The sequence below is a fragment of the Mastacembelus armatus genome, chromosome 4 (assembly GCF_900324485.2).
Source record: "Mastacembelus armatus chromosome 4, fMasArm1.2, whole genome shotgun sequence".
Taxonomy (NCBI): Eukaryota; Metazoa; Chordata; class Actinopteri; order Synbranchiformes; family Mastacembelidae; genus Mastacembelus; species Mastacembelus armatus.
Window position 1 is genome coordinate 20,832,443 of NC_046636.1, and position 17,972 is coordinate 20,850,414.

Sequence of the window (17,972 nt, forward strand, 5' to 3'; positions counted from 1 at the left end):
TGTGGAAGTCCATCCATTATGGACTTACCATCACCATCACCCCAAACCACAGGTTGCATCAAACCCTGAATTTGAACTGTTTTGAACAATCTTTGCCATGCAGTCTGGTGGGCACTATTCTTCCCATCATCTCACTGAGGGAAGAAATTTGTTTGTTTTACTCATGGGTTCGTTTTTTGGGTATGAAAAGGAAAGATTGACAGTGCACCTGTGGGCTGCCAATGAAGGAGTGACCCTGAAAAAGAGAGGGGGAAGAAGTGGGGGAGTGGCCCGCCTGAGATGTTCCTCAGCTCTGCAAACCACTTCAGTTCTCAGTTGAGTGCCTCTCTTTGGGCCTGAACCCACATGCACCCCCACCTAACCGCTTCAGATTGAAATTCCTCTACTCGGCAAGACCCTGCGCTCCCCTCCTCCCTCAGCGCTCGGCACACACCAAGGGGCATTCAAAACGCATTAACACCAAATCAATGGGAAACGGTAAAAAAAACGAGAAAAAAAAAAAGAAAGAAAAATCTCCTTAGCAACATAATCTAGATGGCCTGACGAGAGAACGAGTGAGAAGAAAAGAAAAGGAGAAGGTTGGTGGTGTCGTTTAGGGAGGGAAGAAGAATTGGACACAAAGGCTGGGCCCACAGACAGCAACAAAATTGAAAATTAACACAGAAGAAACTGTTCCTTTTTTCATGGGAGCACAATCAGCGACATTAAACCCGAGCCAGGCCCCTCCTCCTTCTCGCCTGGGCCTCCTTCGCCTGTACAGAGGCTACTGTGCACTGTTTCAGAGAACTTTAGAAGGTAGTAACCAAAAAAAAAAAGTTTGTTTAGTGCAAAGATTTAGCTGCAACATACCATAAATAGTTACAGTTAAATCTGGTTTAAGTTAAAGCTCTAAATTTCTCCAAATCAAAGACATTTAAAAAAAAGGAGAAGCTGCATTTCATCAGAGTGAATGACAAGTTTACAGTTTTTATGTGAACATTTGGCTTTTAAACATCAGTTCAGCAATCTATATCACTGAATGGTTTATACGTTCATCTTAAAATGTGGATATAATTGTCTTCTCACACTTAGTGCAAAAGCATTTAACATAATGGGAGCAAGACGGAACCTTCCAGTGAATCCTTCCTTACATGGTACCTGTTTGCAGACCTTATCTGCACGTCCACAAACACTCACTGGGGATTTAAGTCGTCCCTTCTAGCCTGAAGACAAATGCCAGTCTGGCTTAATCAACTCCAGGTCTGTGGTAGGACAATGCAAACATCACTGATGTTGACAATCTCTCTGCACTGAGAGCAGAGACACTGGAGAAACAAAAAACATCTTGATACCGATATACTGTTCAAGCTTACTAGCCAGAATTATGATGATGTATTAATTTGTGTATACGGGAGAACAATTAGCACAGAGGAGGAACCCCGGCCACCAGCAGCCCTGTAAATGACCTATGACCTCCACTACATGATCAGCCCATTGAGAGGAGGGCCTGCTTTAATTAGGAGGTCATTAAGAGCCAACCTCCACACACCATGGGACCACATAAAGCCGGCACTCACTCCCACCTGCAATCACAAAATGTGCACTCCAACTTTCATTCAAACACAGCTGACAGCTCCAGAAAACTACGTGTCGGGTTTTAGTCATTTAAATTCAAATTCAGGCTCAGAACAAAGGTTGCTTCCTCGGTCTAAATATCGAAACGTATGAGCTGTATGGGTAAAAGTCACAAATAAAGAGACAAAAACAAAGTAAAAAATAAAAGGTTTTTCTGTTTTAATTTAAATTCCTGTACTGCTGGGGGAAAAAACACAGTATGTGATTAGCTGGAAGATAAAAGCTTAAAGTTTGACCATGGTTCATAGGGTGAAATATAGAGGAAATGGGGGAAAAAAAAGTTGGGTGATCAAGAGAGTGAAACAACAACAGTCATATAGAGTAAAGGTGAATAAAAAAGATGACACAAGAAAGAGTGATTCCAGAGTCCTTTTATTCAGGCCTCTGATTTCACACTTGCACAAAGAGCTTTGGGGACGTTTCATCCTTTTCACATTTCTTCTGCATTTATTCAGTGTTATTCTGCAGTGCAGTGTCTCCTATATGGGAGAGGGAGCGCTGCCCGGAGAGGAGTCAACTCCATTCACAGCTTTATAAATCACCTCAGCATGTGCAGACCGTGGCCAATCGGCCAATTACGCCCCCCTGACACACCGGGGCTGATAAAGAAGGCCCAGGACAATGGGATCACAGGCCAGATAAACGACCCTTTAATGAAGTCGCCCACAAAACAGGCCAAAACCGCGCGCCCCACTTACGTATTCCATCATGCCGTTGCCCTCACATTTCCTCTTGCTCAGCCTCCACGGCAGGCACAGCTGGGGAGAAGGAGACACAGAGAAAGAGAGGCAGAGTGAGAGAAAAAAAGAGAGAAAAATGACTCTGTGCTCTGACACCGCTAAGCCCCCCAACCCAAGGCCCCTTTCAGACTTTTGGCTGAACAAAAGCATCTGTTGCCATACTGTGCCACTCGGACCCCCCTTCACACACACATACTCCAGTTGGGTAAGGAGCCTTGCAGGAGCTAAAAAAGGCAGCACTGGGCCGTATGCAGCTGAGGCTGCTCACCTTGTGGCACAACCTATTGTGTGTCCCGTTCCAGGAGCTTCTCCATCCATCTTTGTGTCCCGGGGACAAATAGAGAAAAAGAGACAGAGAGAGAGAGAGGGAGAAACTTTGTATGACAGAGTAAGAGAGAGAGAGAGGGGCACAAGACTGCAGCTGCAGGATGAATAGGAGAGGGAACGAAGGGATGAGGTGGGAGTTGGAGAGAGAGAAGGGGGCAGCTGCAGGGTGGTCCCACCCCTCCACTTCGAGAGGGTTGTTTGGCTTCTCTTAGGATTCAGAACACAAACAACTTCATGCTACACGAGCTGAGACACCATGGAAAGAAGTGATATGGGTGGAAAAGAGAAAAGAAAAACATGCATGAAGAAGAAAAAAGTGTACACGTTCAACTATAGGTTTCAACATTGAACCATCAGAACGGGACAAGGGAGATTTTCAGATGTTAAAACCTTTTTTCCAAATGCTTAAGTAGCTTTAAGATGGAACCTTTCACTACACAGATAATTATACTTCATTATTTACAAAGGAGTTATGATCAAGCCACAAGAGAAAAATATTTCTACATAATTTGCTAACAAACAAGCTGGACCCATTAGGACCTCAGTGGCTTCTTATCGGTCAAAATGTGTAACAAGTTGTCCGTGCTTGTTAGTTCGTTTAAGACATGAAGCCTGGAGAACAGTGTCCTTACCATAAGTTGTTTTTCAGTACCTTTTTTCATTTTTGTATTTTGAAAGAAAATGTGTCAATATATAAAGGTAAACAAAGATTATGGATGCTTATTAAAGTGCAGCAGCGACTGTATATTGCTGAACTTTATGAATAGACACATATACATTCACTTTCATTAAGTTAAATCACAGAAAAATGGTTTTGGTTCTTTACGTTGGTCAACTTGTAATACAGTGTATTTATTGATGGAAAAGACATTCAGTTGCCATTTTATCAGCTACGTCTCAATAAAACTAGGTGCTTACCCTCGTTAATATAAGGTAGACAACTTTTTTCAGTATAACACAGTAGCCTTCAACAGTATAACAGACTGCATCCCCTAAAATTCTCCCACAGTTGAATCATGTCCTCTGTAAAACAGTTTCAACATATATCTCCTTTATTGCAGGACTGCTGCATTATTTTGCATTAGTTTGTTTTTTAGCTATAGCTAATTAAGTGGCAACTATTTGGCTGCTTTTAACTAATTATATTGGATCTGCACATGCCCTGCCTTTTTTTAATAGGTGTAATTTATTTTTTTTGAAAAATTTGTATTATGTCATTATGACTTGTGAGAAGTACTTCTAAGGCTAAATAAATCATTTCAAACTATTAAAAGCACTGGGACAGAGCTTTTGTAAAAAGTTGACATATTGGACATACAGGGTTTACACAGAAGAACAAATGAAAAAAAGCAAATGTTCATAGTAAACAAGAAATATAAACAATAAAATCAATAAATATTTGATATAGGCACTTCAGAAAAAAACACATATATGCAAAAGTACATTAGGTGCTTTTTGAAAATGCAAATGCCAGTAAAACGAGTGTTATGGCTGTTTTGGTAGAAAATGCTATTTATAATTGATGGTTCTGCAGGTGCAGAAAGGGTGTCACCAAGTTCAAATCTCTCCTCCCATCGTGTCCCTTACTCTCATGGTCCAGCAGTCGTCCTCTCCATCATCGGACCCCACGGGCCGGCCCTTCAGCCTTCACACACACACACACACCACACACACAGACACACAAATTCAGTCCTTTGTACTCTGTATATGTAACCTTGCTCCTGAAGAAATGTATTATGGGTTACACACAAAAATACCCTTCCACTAAAAGATACTTCTTTTGATAAAGTGCCTTTGTCTAAAATCCTCTTCTCTATCATCATGAGGCTTAAAGACTTTTTTTGAGAAGATCCTCCACTGAGGTTTGTGTGTTTTTGTGATTTAAATGTAGATCAGGTCTAATCCAAAGATGCTCCTACAGTATCATCACCGTAGAGATATCTTTTCCCTATCCACACAAACATCTCTCACTCACACTTAAAACAAATGTACTCTTTTGGGCATTGTCATGTTTCAGAATGAGACTTTTAAGAGTGTGTTTAGCATTCAGGTTTGGTCATTCATTCCCCCTGTCTCGGCCAAGAAATCTTTGTTTGGTCGCTCCGCTTCAAACTGTGGAGTGTCAGGAGGGGCGGGGGGATCGATTTGATTCTAATCGGACCATGAAAAGAACATGATCTAACTACTTTCAGACCAGAGTATATTTAGGCCCACTTCTCTTTACATTCTCACTCTCTCCATTCCCCCCCACTTTAGTGCAGGCACAATGAAGCTGGCCAATTTGAAAAGCTTTGAATGTCTCATCAATGACTTTGTGAATACAGGGGAGAGAGATTTGGAGAGGAGATGAGGGAGAGAGGGAGTGAAGAAGCAGGAAAAAAAGAGGGAAATGGAGGAAAAAAGGACAGAGAGCAGACATAAAAATTCCAAGAGTTGTTTAAGCGTGGGTGGGTTCATTTGCATGACAGCAACATGTGAATAAGGCTGACCTCTTGGACCGCCCCAGTGCTAGGCCGAGCTGCAGCCTGACGTGCAGGCTTTGACCCAGCTCATTGACTCTGAATGGATACTTTGTCAAAGGGAGGGACCTTGCAGCTCTCAGCCGGACAGGCATCTGCAGACCTCCTGTTTGACACCCAGCTACCTCGATTTCCATCTTTACTACTACACAGAGAAACATGCATATGCACACACATACAGACACACACACATTTACCAAACCATTAACCATTACCAGATCTCTCTCTCCTCCCTGACCTCCAGGCCTACAGGAAGTATCACTCACAGCCATTAAATGTGAATGCAGAGAAGTAAACATCTTCAGAAACAGATAAAACATTTGCAAAGACACACTTGCGCGTGCACACGCAGACAAGACAGGTGCAGCGAAGCCCTTGCATGTGCAAACCCATCAACACGCTTCACTTGATAGTTCTATGATTTAATGCAACAGGCAGGTGAGAGGACATAGAGTGGACCAGGGGGGTGGCTGAGCGATGTTGTCTGCATACAAATCTCAGTGGCCGCCCCAAACTCCCTCTCGACCCCATACAAAGTTGTGACTCTGTGCAAACACAAAGCTCAGACAGCCTATAAACACTCTCCATTTATCTGGCCAGCACAGAGCTGGGATGATGCAGACAGGAGCTCTTGGCCCTGACCTCAACTGTCTAGATACATTGAAAAGGAAGCCTGCTGCACTTGGAGATGCAAACAGTGTGAAGCAAAACACTTAGGTTTCTACAAATTAATTTACTTCTGTGCAGATGGTTAAGGCTGTGAGCAAGGTTTAAGCGCTGAGGTTACTCTAAAACATAAATTCTGAAAGTACTGACTTTTAATAGCATGTAATATTGTTTTCATTTAAGACCAATTTAATATAACATCATATGGGGCTGAGGTACTGGACATCCATCTTCTCATAACATATAAATGTTTTCTTAGTACCTCCTACAACTGAAGCAAAAAGGATGGGTCCCATTGATTAATACTGCAGTATTATTCAATGGGACCAGGATATATATGTATATATGAGAAACTGCCTCTGACTACAACATAGCATTTAAAGATTTACACAGAAAGACATCATACACACTATTTTTGTGTTAAATGAAATTGTGAAGAAAAATTCAAACTAGCTGAAAAGAGCTTTCTTTTGCATATTGAAATCCATAAACATCACACATTATGAAACCAACCACTCGGCTGTGCTCCTGTGGAGGGCAGCTCTGTGCTGCTGCTGCTGCTAGGCCTGATGGCTCACAGAGATGGAGGTGGGATGCAGCAGCAGCACACCAAGATCCAGCCTGTTCATGTGATGCCCCAAACTACCTACCACACAAGCAGATGCCTGTTGTATAACTACCACCACTGGGCTTTGTGAGTTTACTCTAATATTAAACCCTGTCACGCCCTTGATAGACCAGAAAAATAAAAAATAAAAGACATTCTGATATGGCTTTTGAGTAAAGCTTCTTTTTCTAACACTAAACCTGGCTGACTCAGTAATGCCACAGATATGCTTTTTTTTTTTTTTTTTTTACAAACTACCAATAAAATTTAGTGCAGCAGGAAGTTTCACATGTTGAGCTATGTTTTCATGACTAATCGGCAGTCATGATCTAAAGTAAATAAATAAAACATTAGCATAACTATTTAAATTTACTGTGAAATGACTGTATCACATAAAATGCTTATTTAAATCGGGTATGAAGGTACTCGGATGTGAAACGTTTTCCCACAGGTTTTGAAAGCTTTTGTCTTAGCTCTAAATTTGGATAATTTAAGGTGCGGCACTTTCTTCTGATGAAAACACAGAAAACCACTGTTTGTTGCTGCCAATTTATAAATCAGACAGTCCCCTATATAGTGATAGAAAAACAATGACATGCTCTGTCAGGAAAGAATGGTGCAACATTTGAGGAGGATTTGGATGATATTGGCCTCTGGTTGCAGAAAAGAGAACTAAACATAAATAAGCTGTAACAATGATGAAGATAAAAACAAGAGGAAAAAAAAAAAAAAATCAGATGGATGTGTTCTTCATTGTCCAAATGAGCAGAGTAAGGCTCAAAAAGAAGCTGGGTTATAACAGCCTGACAGACTCTCCACCTTCCTTTAAACTTCTACATATCGCCCAGTGTCTGCACAATAAAGAAGATAAATGTGGACATCGTCTCAATTAAGACAAGTTTGCCCATTTGTCTGAAAGCCTCTACATGACTCAAAACATCAAAAGCTGGACTGAGGAGGGAGCAATAAGCTGCGTGATTGACACTAACAGGCAACAATGAAAATCAACATAATGACAGACTCTACTGGATGTGACACTTCTCCCAATCAATAATTAATCTTAGAAGAGTACACACCAAAAAATAAATCTGAAATATTAATTATTTAAAAATAGAGTCAATCTGAAAGGAGACTACATGCATGAAAGTCTTGGTCTGCCGCCTGTGGTGACATTTAACAAGATCTGGTAAATGGCAGTGTAGAAAAGATGATGTTGATTAAAACTAAAAATCTGCAGGTTCCTGGATTTGTTTCCAACATGTTGATTGGATTACAGATGTAATTGAGTGAAAATTATTACTGGAAAAGTTCACCATAAGAAAAGGGGGGACAAAGTTATTGGCAGGTATATAAAGTGCCGATAACATGCAAATGAAACACTTTGGTTTGTTTGCTTCTTCACAGTCTGATAAACAGAGGACAGAGAGATTGCAGCCCATGTCTATTCAGGGTCCTGGTCGGTGACAAAAGACATGGCCCGGACACACATTCCAGTCTGCTTCCGCTCCAGCACACAAGCTCAATCCCAGGGATTTCCCCTTTCAAAAGGCAGAGAAAAAGAGGCTGCCATATCACCTCCTTCAGACTGAGGGAGTAACCAGGCTGGAGGGACTCCTGTCATTCACTCTTTGAAACATTTCCTGATGTAGGTTTCATGGGATGTCAGGAGCTCTCTATGTGAGCAGAGGAGGGATGACAACCTTTCAAGGTTTGGTTAAGGCCATTCAGGGAGGGTCTTAGTTTCCATCTGTAGCCACAGGTGCTTTCAATTTGTGATATTTTACAAATACTGAGAAAAAAAATGTCATCCAAGGTAAAAAATCTCTGCATTATGTGTGTGAGTATAAAGGCATCATGCTGAACGCATAATTCTGATAAAAGTCCAATCATTAATGAAACTAAAGCAACATCTTGATCTTCTTGGAAACCAGTGAGGAGCACGATAATGAGTCCTTACAGCTGATAACTCTTGCAGTGTGGGGATGCACCACAAAGTGACCAACAATGGAAGAGCATCCATTACAAAAAGGATGAAAACTCAGGACTTGACAACTCAAGCAAGATCAGATTGAAATAAGGGCTGTTCTGTGCTGCCTCTGTAATGGCATCTGCTTAGTCTTTTGGAAACAACCGAGAAGGCACAGGGGTAAATCAGGGCTCTAACAATAAGCTTTAATAAAGACATTTCTCTGGGAACTTAACCGTGATCAGCATCACTATCAGTCGGTGTTTATCTCATTTTTGGGACTCGTTAATTGTATGAGCCGCAAAGCACAGAAACACATACACACGCACACGCACACATGCCACGTTGAGTGTGGACATCCAGACACGCTCGCTAGCGCAGGGGCACACTTCAGTCTGGAGTGTCTGGTCTGAGCGGTCTCTGTGAGACCGAGAAGCGTCTCTCTCTAATTAGAGAAAGCCTGGTGCAGGACATCTCTACGTGCCATCAAAACAGCCCTCGCTGGCTTTGTTCAGCACCCTCCTCTTACACCAAGGCTATCATTTTATTTTTCTGTAGGACTGAGGGCCATGCTCTTGGTGCCGTGTGTTGCCCAATCACAGATACACGTGGTTTCAGGAATATGGGTGCAACACAACAATCTTTTATTGAAAGAGAAGTTGTTTCCTGATCCATGTTTGCAGTGGGATTTCAATGCAGCTTACTGAGCTTGACCGTTAAATCAAGAAGCTCAGAAACTCCTGATGAGAGACATTAAAGGGGGCTGCTTTTCTTTGTTTATCTGGCTGAGTTGTCACGCTGCTTTAAGATGTAATTATTTCCAACTCATTTTTGCATATAAACCTAATTATTCACCGAGATATAAATTAGATTCCACATTCACAGAGACCATGAGCCCCCTAAACTCCTGCAGGATGCTATTCAGTGGCAAGCCTCTTTCTCTCCCATGCTCCCCTTTTCTCCGCAAACCATGAGATGGAGAGTAGCCACTGCAGCTGCTATTCACACCAACCAGATAATTGTTAATGAAAAGTCATTGCGTGGCATTATGTTGTCCACAGGATCATTGTTCATTTCTCCCATCACCATTGAGATCTATATGGAGGACCAGAGTGTTTCCTTTGAGTTTTGGTATTCAGGATCTGTTGCCTGGTAACTAATAAAGGGGCAAATCATCCACTGTATTGGCCAAGATGGGCCGCAGACTGGCCCTGCACAACAATGCAAGGTTTGTAAAAAGGCGTTGATACAAGTTAATGACGCTTGTTCAACAAAACATTAATGGACTTCTTCACGGTATAATATAGCATGGGATGTGATGTGAATGAGAGAGGGAGGGGGGCGGGGGGGGAGAACTTCAGCAGTGCACTTTAACAAGTTTGTGTGTTTAAGTACTGGGAGGACAACACACACACACACACACACACCTTTTTTCCTCTCTTTGATGCACTTGTAGAGAAGTTCATCCTCATACTGGAAATGTTGCTTTCTACTTAAGAGAATAAACTGACACCAACCAACCTCTGAAGAGAATAAAGCTTTTGAAAATATCCTATTTAAATTTAATTTTCAAGTTTCTGAATAGGCCAGTGATTAATTGCCCATCAGCATGATTTGAAAAGAGGGTGAACAGTGGCGGCTAACCGCTGCACTATAAACTAAAAGGCGCACAATGTTAGAGAGAAAGAAGAGGCAAGTGAGAGGTGGGGCCCTAAAGGCTTTACATTTCTTAAATTCTTCTTTTATTTTTTATCTAACATTTAACCAGTGAGTGATATTGCACCGGCCCCATTTGTTGCTTCTTAACTCAAGCGGACAAAAACCCTGCAGCCCTGTCACCCCGAGCAGAATAAAGGGAATCAAAGGATTTTTCCCTTAAATGGACTAATTTTCTCCTTGAATTATGAAAGTAATGGCTAGGTAACAGCCTGTGCACAGTACCCGACGGCTTAATGCTTCCTAAATCCTTCCACGTGGCTCCACTAGTCCTGGCAATTAGGCCTCATTATAGCCTCATAAAGGATCTCATTTGTGGGATTACTTAATAGACAATGAAATTTTATCGTGCAGAATTATGGAAAAATAATATTAGAGCTCGCATGGTGTGATGAGGGCGCGCGCCACGCATCATTCCGCTTGGTTTGCTCTCTCTCCATCTCTCCGCCTCTCTCTCTCTGTCTCTTTATCTCTCTCTCTCGTTTCAGACTGTTATCTGTACCATAACGACTCTGCGCGTCTTCCTTGCCGAACGCTGGGTTCACTTTATTATACCAATTACTGTCTGTGTGACAGACGTGTTTGTTGCATTTTAAAGACTTTCTTCTCCTCGCATTTAAACTCTCAGTTCAATAAGCGCTCAGGTGTGTGTTTGCTCTAATCCTGTATTTGCTCCACAATGAGGAGGCCGATATGATTGTTAAGAAAAAAAGAGGTCAAATATAAACAATAAGTAACTTTTGGAAACTCGGGAACCACAACAGGCTTGTGTCTCTGTGTGGTAAATGAGGTCAGAGGAGAAACCAACACATGTTGTGTTGAAGCCGGACAGTCTGCACCACAAACCCACTGGCGGCTCGCCTCTGTCTGAAGGTCCGAGGCGGTACTTGGCAGATGAAAGCAGAGGCTAAACCTACCGGTGACCCGCTTGGGGATCAAACTCGCTAATTATTGTCACAAGACGAGGGATTAACGCATTTCTGAAATAGCTGCCTGTTTACCCCCGCACAGACCGACCATTATAAACGCTTTCTAATTGAATCCTAATCGCCATCAAATAAGCGCAGCCAGACTCGCCGACAGTTCATAATTCTTTAATTGCTGGAAGTTAAACCTGGTCCAACCGGATCCAAGTGAGGCCGGAAAGCAATTTGTGCTTATAGTCAGGTGCACAATACCTAAAATCGCATTTGGAAGAATAAATAAAGAAATTGTTATTGTATAAATGTCTGTTTGGACCAAATCTATCATACAGCTGTGTTTTACATGCCAGACTACAGGCGCAGTCATTTTAGAGAATAAACTGATTCGAACTGATCTCAAGGTCTAATTGGAAAAAAATGAAATAGCCTACTGACCAAATCACATCGATTTAATTGGAACCTTAATAGAACCAGATGGGTCTTATGTGTTTTTTTCATTTCAGTTTTCATTGCACCTGATCCTTCAGTTGGGTTAGTGTGGCTTTTAAAGTGTTACATGGTGATGAAAGTTTATCCAATTTCCAAATGTGCAATTATAGATTTTTATTATAAAACGAAATAAGCCTATATATAAGATATTATATAAACTAAATTCTGATACACTAAATTAGATCCCACTATTCACAAATATTTAAATATTTGTGAAAATATTCTGAGAAAAGATTCTTTTTTTTAATTCCAGGATATTTCTAACTGATAGGCCGACGTCTGAATTGTTTGATAAAGCCACCGCAAAACTTTGGCTTGAAAAAATAAGTAAAGTAGAATAAAAGTGGCTAGGTATATTTTCGTTCTGACGACTTTTCTAAAGTCGTGGATAAAATGAGTAAATCTGGAAGTTGTGATTGGAGGCCCAGTGAGACGTCACGTGATTTGGGTCGCTGACAGTATAAACCCTTAGAGTCCGGAGCGCACGTGGTTGACGCTGTAGGGCCAACCCTCTTCGGGGTCCCTTTTGTTGAAGCATCAAACATAAGCACCTTTGGAGGTCCCGAGGGGTTCAGATGAGAAACAGCTATCATCTTGCGCACGAAGCGATCACTTCTCCACGGGGCAGCCATGTCGAGGTCTTTTTACGTTGATTCTTTAATAATCAAGGATACGGTGCGACCTGGACCAGCTGAGCATCCAGGACAAGACTTCCTTATTCCCATCAGCATGCACTCTCCCAGCGTGATGACGGTTACTTCTCCGGTGTGCCCGTCTAGGAAAAATGGGACTTTCTGTGTTTGCCCACTGTGCGTCACGTCCCACATCCACTCTTCCCGCGGCGGCATTCCCATGCTGAAGAGCCAGTTTCCAGGAGCGGAGACGCAGTACTGTCAGAGAGTAGCGCATCAGCAGTCCCCAGCGCTCGCGCACCCTGGGCATACACCCGTCTGCACGCCCACCTTTAGCGTCACAGACCCCAGGAGATACCATTGCCTGTCTATCGGTAAGCCACCTGTTCGCCACAGGCTCAGCACACAACTAGGAAGAGTTAGTCACCTGTTTGATCACTCCTCACATTTCATGATGCACTGTCAAGCAATTACACCAATGTTATCGCTCGCCTTTTACGCACGTTGCTTTACCAGCGATATGTCTGCGTTACTTGCATCTTTGAAAGGTTTTATTTTTCTAGCGATGAAAAGAAAAGTCTGACATAAAATTGTTTTTTTTTTCCTCCAACAGGCGCCTCCGAGAACAGCCACATACAGAATGGCAAGAGGATGCGCACGGCTTTCACAAGCACGCAACTCCTGGAACTTGAAAGGGAGTTTTCCACAAACATGTATCTCTCAAGACTCAGAAGAATAGAAATCGCCACTTATTTGAACCTGTCAGAGAAACAGGTGAAAATCTGGTTTCAGAACCGCAGGGTGAAGCACAAGAAGGAGGGGAAAGCCACCCAAAGGAGCGCGCACAGCGGTTGCAAGTGCACAACCGGTCACACAGACTATTCAAGGTCAGAGGACGAGGAGTCTCTGTCTCCGGCCTCTGCTTCGGAAGAGAAAGAGGTCTCTCCTATCTGAGAGCAACGCAACTCCCTAATCACCACTGCTGGCACTTACTCTGCTCTGCTACAGTTATAGGTTATGGCATCACCCTGAGCCAAAAATCTCCTGCATGAAGTATGAGAATGTATGTTGAAAATGTGCTCTTCACTTCATGTTGGCCCTGCTTTTAAATTATAGGGAAAATGTGTGAATATATGTTCTCGAAATATTTGGGACCATAACCTATGTGTGCATAACTCACTGTATTTTCAGCTCCTCCAAACCCAGTAAATGTTTTCAATTATTGCCTGATATCCCATTACGGTCAGTGAGGCCTAACCTGTGTGGAACCTGCAAGCAACACTTTGTAAACTATGTATATCTGTATTTATTGTAATAAACATGATGAGTTGACCTATTTCTCAGTTTGACTTGACTTAACATGACCAATGATGGGTTCAGTTATAAAAAAATCAAGCTCTTTTACTGCAAATATTTTCCTTACTGATAAGAATTTGATCAAATCATTTCAAAATATGCATTTTTGCATCAACGCAAGACAAGAATCCTTCATTAAAATGTACATAAACACTGTCGATGACGCTGACTTCATAGTATTATACTGAAAACCCATAATGATAGGCAGACCCACGTCCAACCTAATTTCGGTATGTTACATGAGATAAATAATTAAAAAAAAAAACAATCTTCTATAACCCAGCGAAGATTCATCACTAGCTTTAACTTTTGAAATGACAAAATACTTGGCTTAGTTTCCTTTGACATGAAAACAACTAAATATTTCACAGAGATCAGAGTGTACTGGATTACATTACACTACATTTTCTATTTTTATGGCCAGTGCGCGAAAAACATCACATCCACCACTTCATGTTTCACAACATAAGATTTGCAAGTCTTTTCTGTCACCTTATTATTAAGCTGTCATTACTCTGCTATTGGCGTTATGTTCAATGAACTGGTAGATCCCTGTGATGTTCACTGCGTATTTTATTTAGAAACATTATATAGCACAGCTCGATTTACATGATATAAGCTATTTGATTCTAAATGGATGGACTGAGCTTATAAAGTGTAGCTGTAATTTCTCCTTAGATCTGACCACAAAAGGGTACCCGATAACGTCCCTGGGGTGCAGCCAATAGTTCATTAATGTGCGCTTTTGAAAAGATTTTTGCTCGTCCAAAGCGAGTTTAATTGCGTTTTCGGTCCCACGTTGGTTGATTATGCTGCTACTGCGTCGAACCACAGAACAAGGATATATAGAAGTGGGCAAAGGCTTTGACAGGTTAGATTGTCCTGCCTCGGGACTCGCATTTAGCCGGAGACCCCCGACGGCTGTGTGCTCAGAGAGCTTTGAGAGACAGCTACAGGGTTCCTCCGAGCGACAGAGGACGATTTAGTCACTGTTTCATTAGGCACTATTTGAACCTTTCAACTTACGGTGAATTAAAGGGGGCATGCTCAAATGGAAAGACTCTGAGGAGGGATTACGTAGGAGGGGCCATTGGAAATTAGCTGACGCCTAATTTAACTCGTTTCTGTCAGAGTTTGGGATACATTCCTAATTGAGAGGGGAAGCAGGTGAAGTTTTGGTCCCACGCAGACCCATTCAGAGCGGGAATAAATGGTCCCCTTTCACGTCCCGCTGGTGATCATATATTATTGGGGGAAAACCATCTAATGAATATATATTGAAGTTCCTATTAATCGAATTAGAGTTCCCTTGCAGGTGTGAAAGACCAGTGCAGCATTTAAAGCGATTGACAATAGAATAAACCGCCGTTTGGAGAAAGACCCCCCCTCCTCTCCCCCCATTTCAGCCCCATATAATACAAATAATGGGGTGAAGCTCATTTCGAGAGAATTTGTCCAGGTCTCAAAACTGTCACACTGACAGAAATTCTAATCACACAGCTTTATCAAAAAATGCTTCAACTAGTGCCAAGTAGAGAGTGTGGAATATGCATTTCAGATGAAAAAGACTATACCTACCAATGCACAGAAAAAAAACGAGAACACTCCAAAGACGTCAGGCTTCGGCCACCATTGAAAATGTGGCAATTACGCATCACAAAAGACAATTAATAAGAGCGCTTTTGAGCCGGTTGCAGCTGCTGTCTCATGCGGAGACACACAGGCTAGAAGACGCTGAAGTACCAGTGTGGAAAGAGGGGAACAGCGTTTTCTCGAAGAGACGTCCACTTTATTTATGGACCACACGTGCAATATTCATCCTCCTATAGGTCTCATCTAAACCCGACATTATGGTGGTAAAGAGCCCTGCGAAAGACAAGACATTTCTTCTAAACTAACCCTAAACCGTTTGTAGAGTTACATGTAGGCTACATCTTAAACTTTGATACTGGCCTCCTATTTTCAAACCACGTGTTCTGAGTGGGATAGGCTTGGTATATTGTAAATAACATCCTGCCACAGTGTTGATGGTCTAACCTCTCTCTCTTTAAGTGTGTGTGTGGATATGTAGGGAAAGAGGTTGTTAATCATAGCGGTTACCTCCATCCATCCATCATATATACCTGCTTATTCCTATTTAGGGTCACAGGGATCTGCTGGAGCCTATCCCAGCTCTCTTTGGGTGAAAGTCAGGGGTACACCCTGGACAGGTCACCTGCCATTGTGGTTACCAGTGGCACATTAGATATTTATTCATGACACTGAGAATTAACTTTGATCTATGCGTGGTGCAGTTAGATAAGAAATGCGTTTTATGAAATCTGACGTAGCCAGTCAGGTACTCACCCTTGCCTGCTACAGTAATTGGTACTTCGTAGTCTGTTTCGTTTACATAGCTGATTCGTGGTATCCAACATATATAAATTTTTGCTTATTTATTATTTATGCAAGACCTGCTCGCTTTTTTTATTATTTAAAATAAACTCAGCCATACTTGCGTTTGGATGACTGAATTAGCTCTCCACAAGGCCTTCCTGTGCACGCCACTGTTTCAGGGATGCCAAAGCTGTTGAAAAATACAGGAGAGAGAATTTTTAGAATTTTTATAACTTCAACAAATAGATAGTTCTAGTTCGGCGGAGAGGCGAACCCTGCGAAGACAGATTTCAGCACGCTGGACAGCTCCCACAGGGCCCAAAGGCCACGGCCAGTCTGCGGAGTCATCTTCACACACTTGCCACGTCTACATGACTGCATGACATAGCTTACTGCATTTAGACCTATTATCTTAAATATTCTCAATCATTCACTTACAACTCGGAGGCTGACACAAGGAACTAATTTATCGCGGAAGGCTGTTGATCAGAGTTTAATTAACATCCATTGGCATAAAACAGGGGGGAATTTGCAGGAATATGTTTACCCTCACTTGTTTGTTCTTCTTTAAAAGCGTGAAGAGCATTACGCACTGCTTTTGTCAGGCGCTAGGCGTGTGAGTGCTTGTCACTCTCGGGTATTTGGTCCAGGTCAAAACAGGAAAGGGCATAATATGTGTCAAATTAAAACGTCCCGGTGTATTCGCTGTGATTTAAATGTGCTTCTTGTTTTGCCCTGTAAGGACTGAACGTACACACACGGTATAGAGAATTGCTAAAATACAGCTTTGAACTTTCCCAAAGCCCCCTGGTGGACAGTTGGAGGCAGGGCCAGAAAGAAGAAGATAGTAGGGCAAGGTTCTTCTTTTAGGCATGATGTGCAGACATCCTGACTATAGTAATTAAATAGGTATTCTTATTATTATTATTATTGTGCTTTATTTCTTCAATAGAACAAAAAATAAATAAATATATAAATAAAATGTTTAATAAATTGTAAAGTGTTTCACCTGGCTTCAAAAGTGGATGTAGGTTATAGAGTTTTTAAGTGAACTCCATTAGCAGAATCTCCCTCCAAAGTGACAGCCCCAGCCCGGTCTGAGGTAACATCGCCCCTCCGAAGTTGAAATCCTTTGTTTAGAGAACAAGGACACTGTTCTTTTCGGCACCATGTGGAAGTAATTGCGCCAAGCGGCTGCACGGAGTTGGGGGAGGAGGGGGTCGGCAAGCATCGGCCCCGGGGCTCTGCTGCTCCATGCTGAGACACCGGTCTGATGCCCCTCTTCTGTGCTTGCCCAGAGATACAGTGGGTGATTCATAGGGGCCCATTCTTCTTCTGTTAGCCTTAAGGAGAGCCGGGGGGTAAAGGGCAATGGGGTAAAAAAAAAAAAAAAAAAAGCTTGTGCTTCAGGACTTGGTAAACAGCTGACGCAAGTAAACAAGCAAGCAAGTAAACAGGCTTCATTAGTTTTCTGTGGTGCAGGAAAGACGAATTATCATGATGCTTGCAATTTCTTGTAAAACGTGTAAGTGTGCGTGCGTGTGCGTGAGTGAGAAAGAAATAAGAGAGAGAGAGAGAGAGAGAGAGAGAGAGAGAGAGACAGAGGGGGAGAGAGAGAGAGAGAGAGAGAGAATGAGGGAAAGAGATGTCTGCTTGTGATAGGACGGTGTTAGAGCGCCCTCTGTGAGTTCACCGCTTCTCTGTTACGCAGTTTGACTGATGCACAAAATACTGTATGTCCATTCATTACCCAGCTGCCATGCAACCCTAAAGAAACAAATCTGTGCAATGCTTTTATTGGAATTTGGAAAAAACGTTTGCTGCGGTGACACGTCAACATTTGCAGCCACAAAACAAGAACAATTGTGAGAAAGCGTTAGGGTGAAACACGATTAGATGCAACACAAATTCTGCAAACACACATCAGACTTACTATTGTGTTAGGAAATATTCTTTTATCCCGGAAAAAAAAAACTGAAAATGCCATTTTCCCGTTTTTAAAGCAAGAAAATTCATCTGCATCTCGCCCCGAAAAGACTCT

At 42.1% G+C, this 17,972-nt stretch overlaps 1 protein-coding gene and 1 long non-coding RNA gene across 2 annotated transcripts; one reads left to right on the plus strand and one right to left on the minus strand.

The window, feature by feature from the left end:
* Nucleotides 1–1,766: 1,766 nt before the first annotated feature.
* LOC113128956 (uncharacterized) lies at nt 1,767–17,967 on the minus strand. The gene is made up of 4 exons (XR_003295561.1): nt 17,865–17,967; nt 16,941–17,274; nt 16,050–16,121; nt 1,767–2,372 (listed from the first exon to the last, which is right to left on the minus strand). It is a non-coding gene; the product is annotated as an uncharacterized LOC113128956 (long non-coding RNA).
* gsx2 (GS homeobox 2) lies at nt 12,198–13,153 on the plus strand. The gene is made up of 2 exons (XM_026304579.1): nt 12,198–12,573; nt 12,813–13,153. Exons 1-2 carry the CDS (start codon nt 12,198–12,200, stop codon nt 13,151–13,153), a joined length of 717 nt encoding a protein of 238 aa, XP_026160364.1.
* Nucleotides 17,968–17,972: the final 5 nt, after the last annotated feature.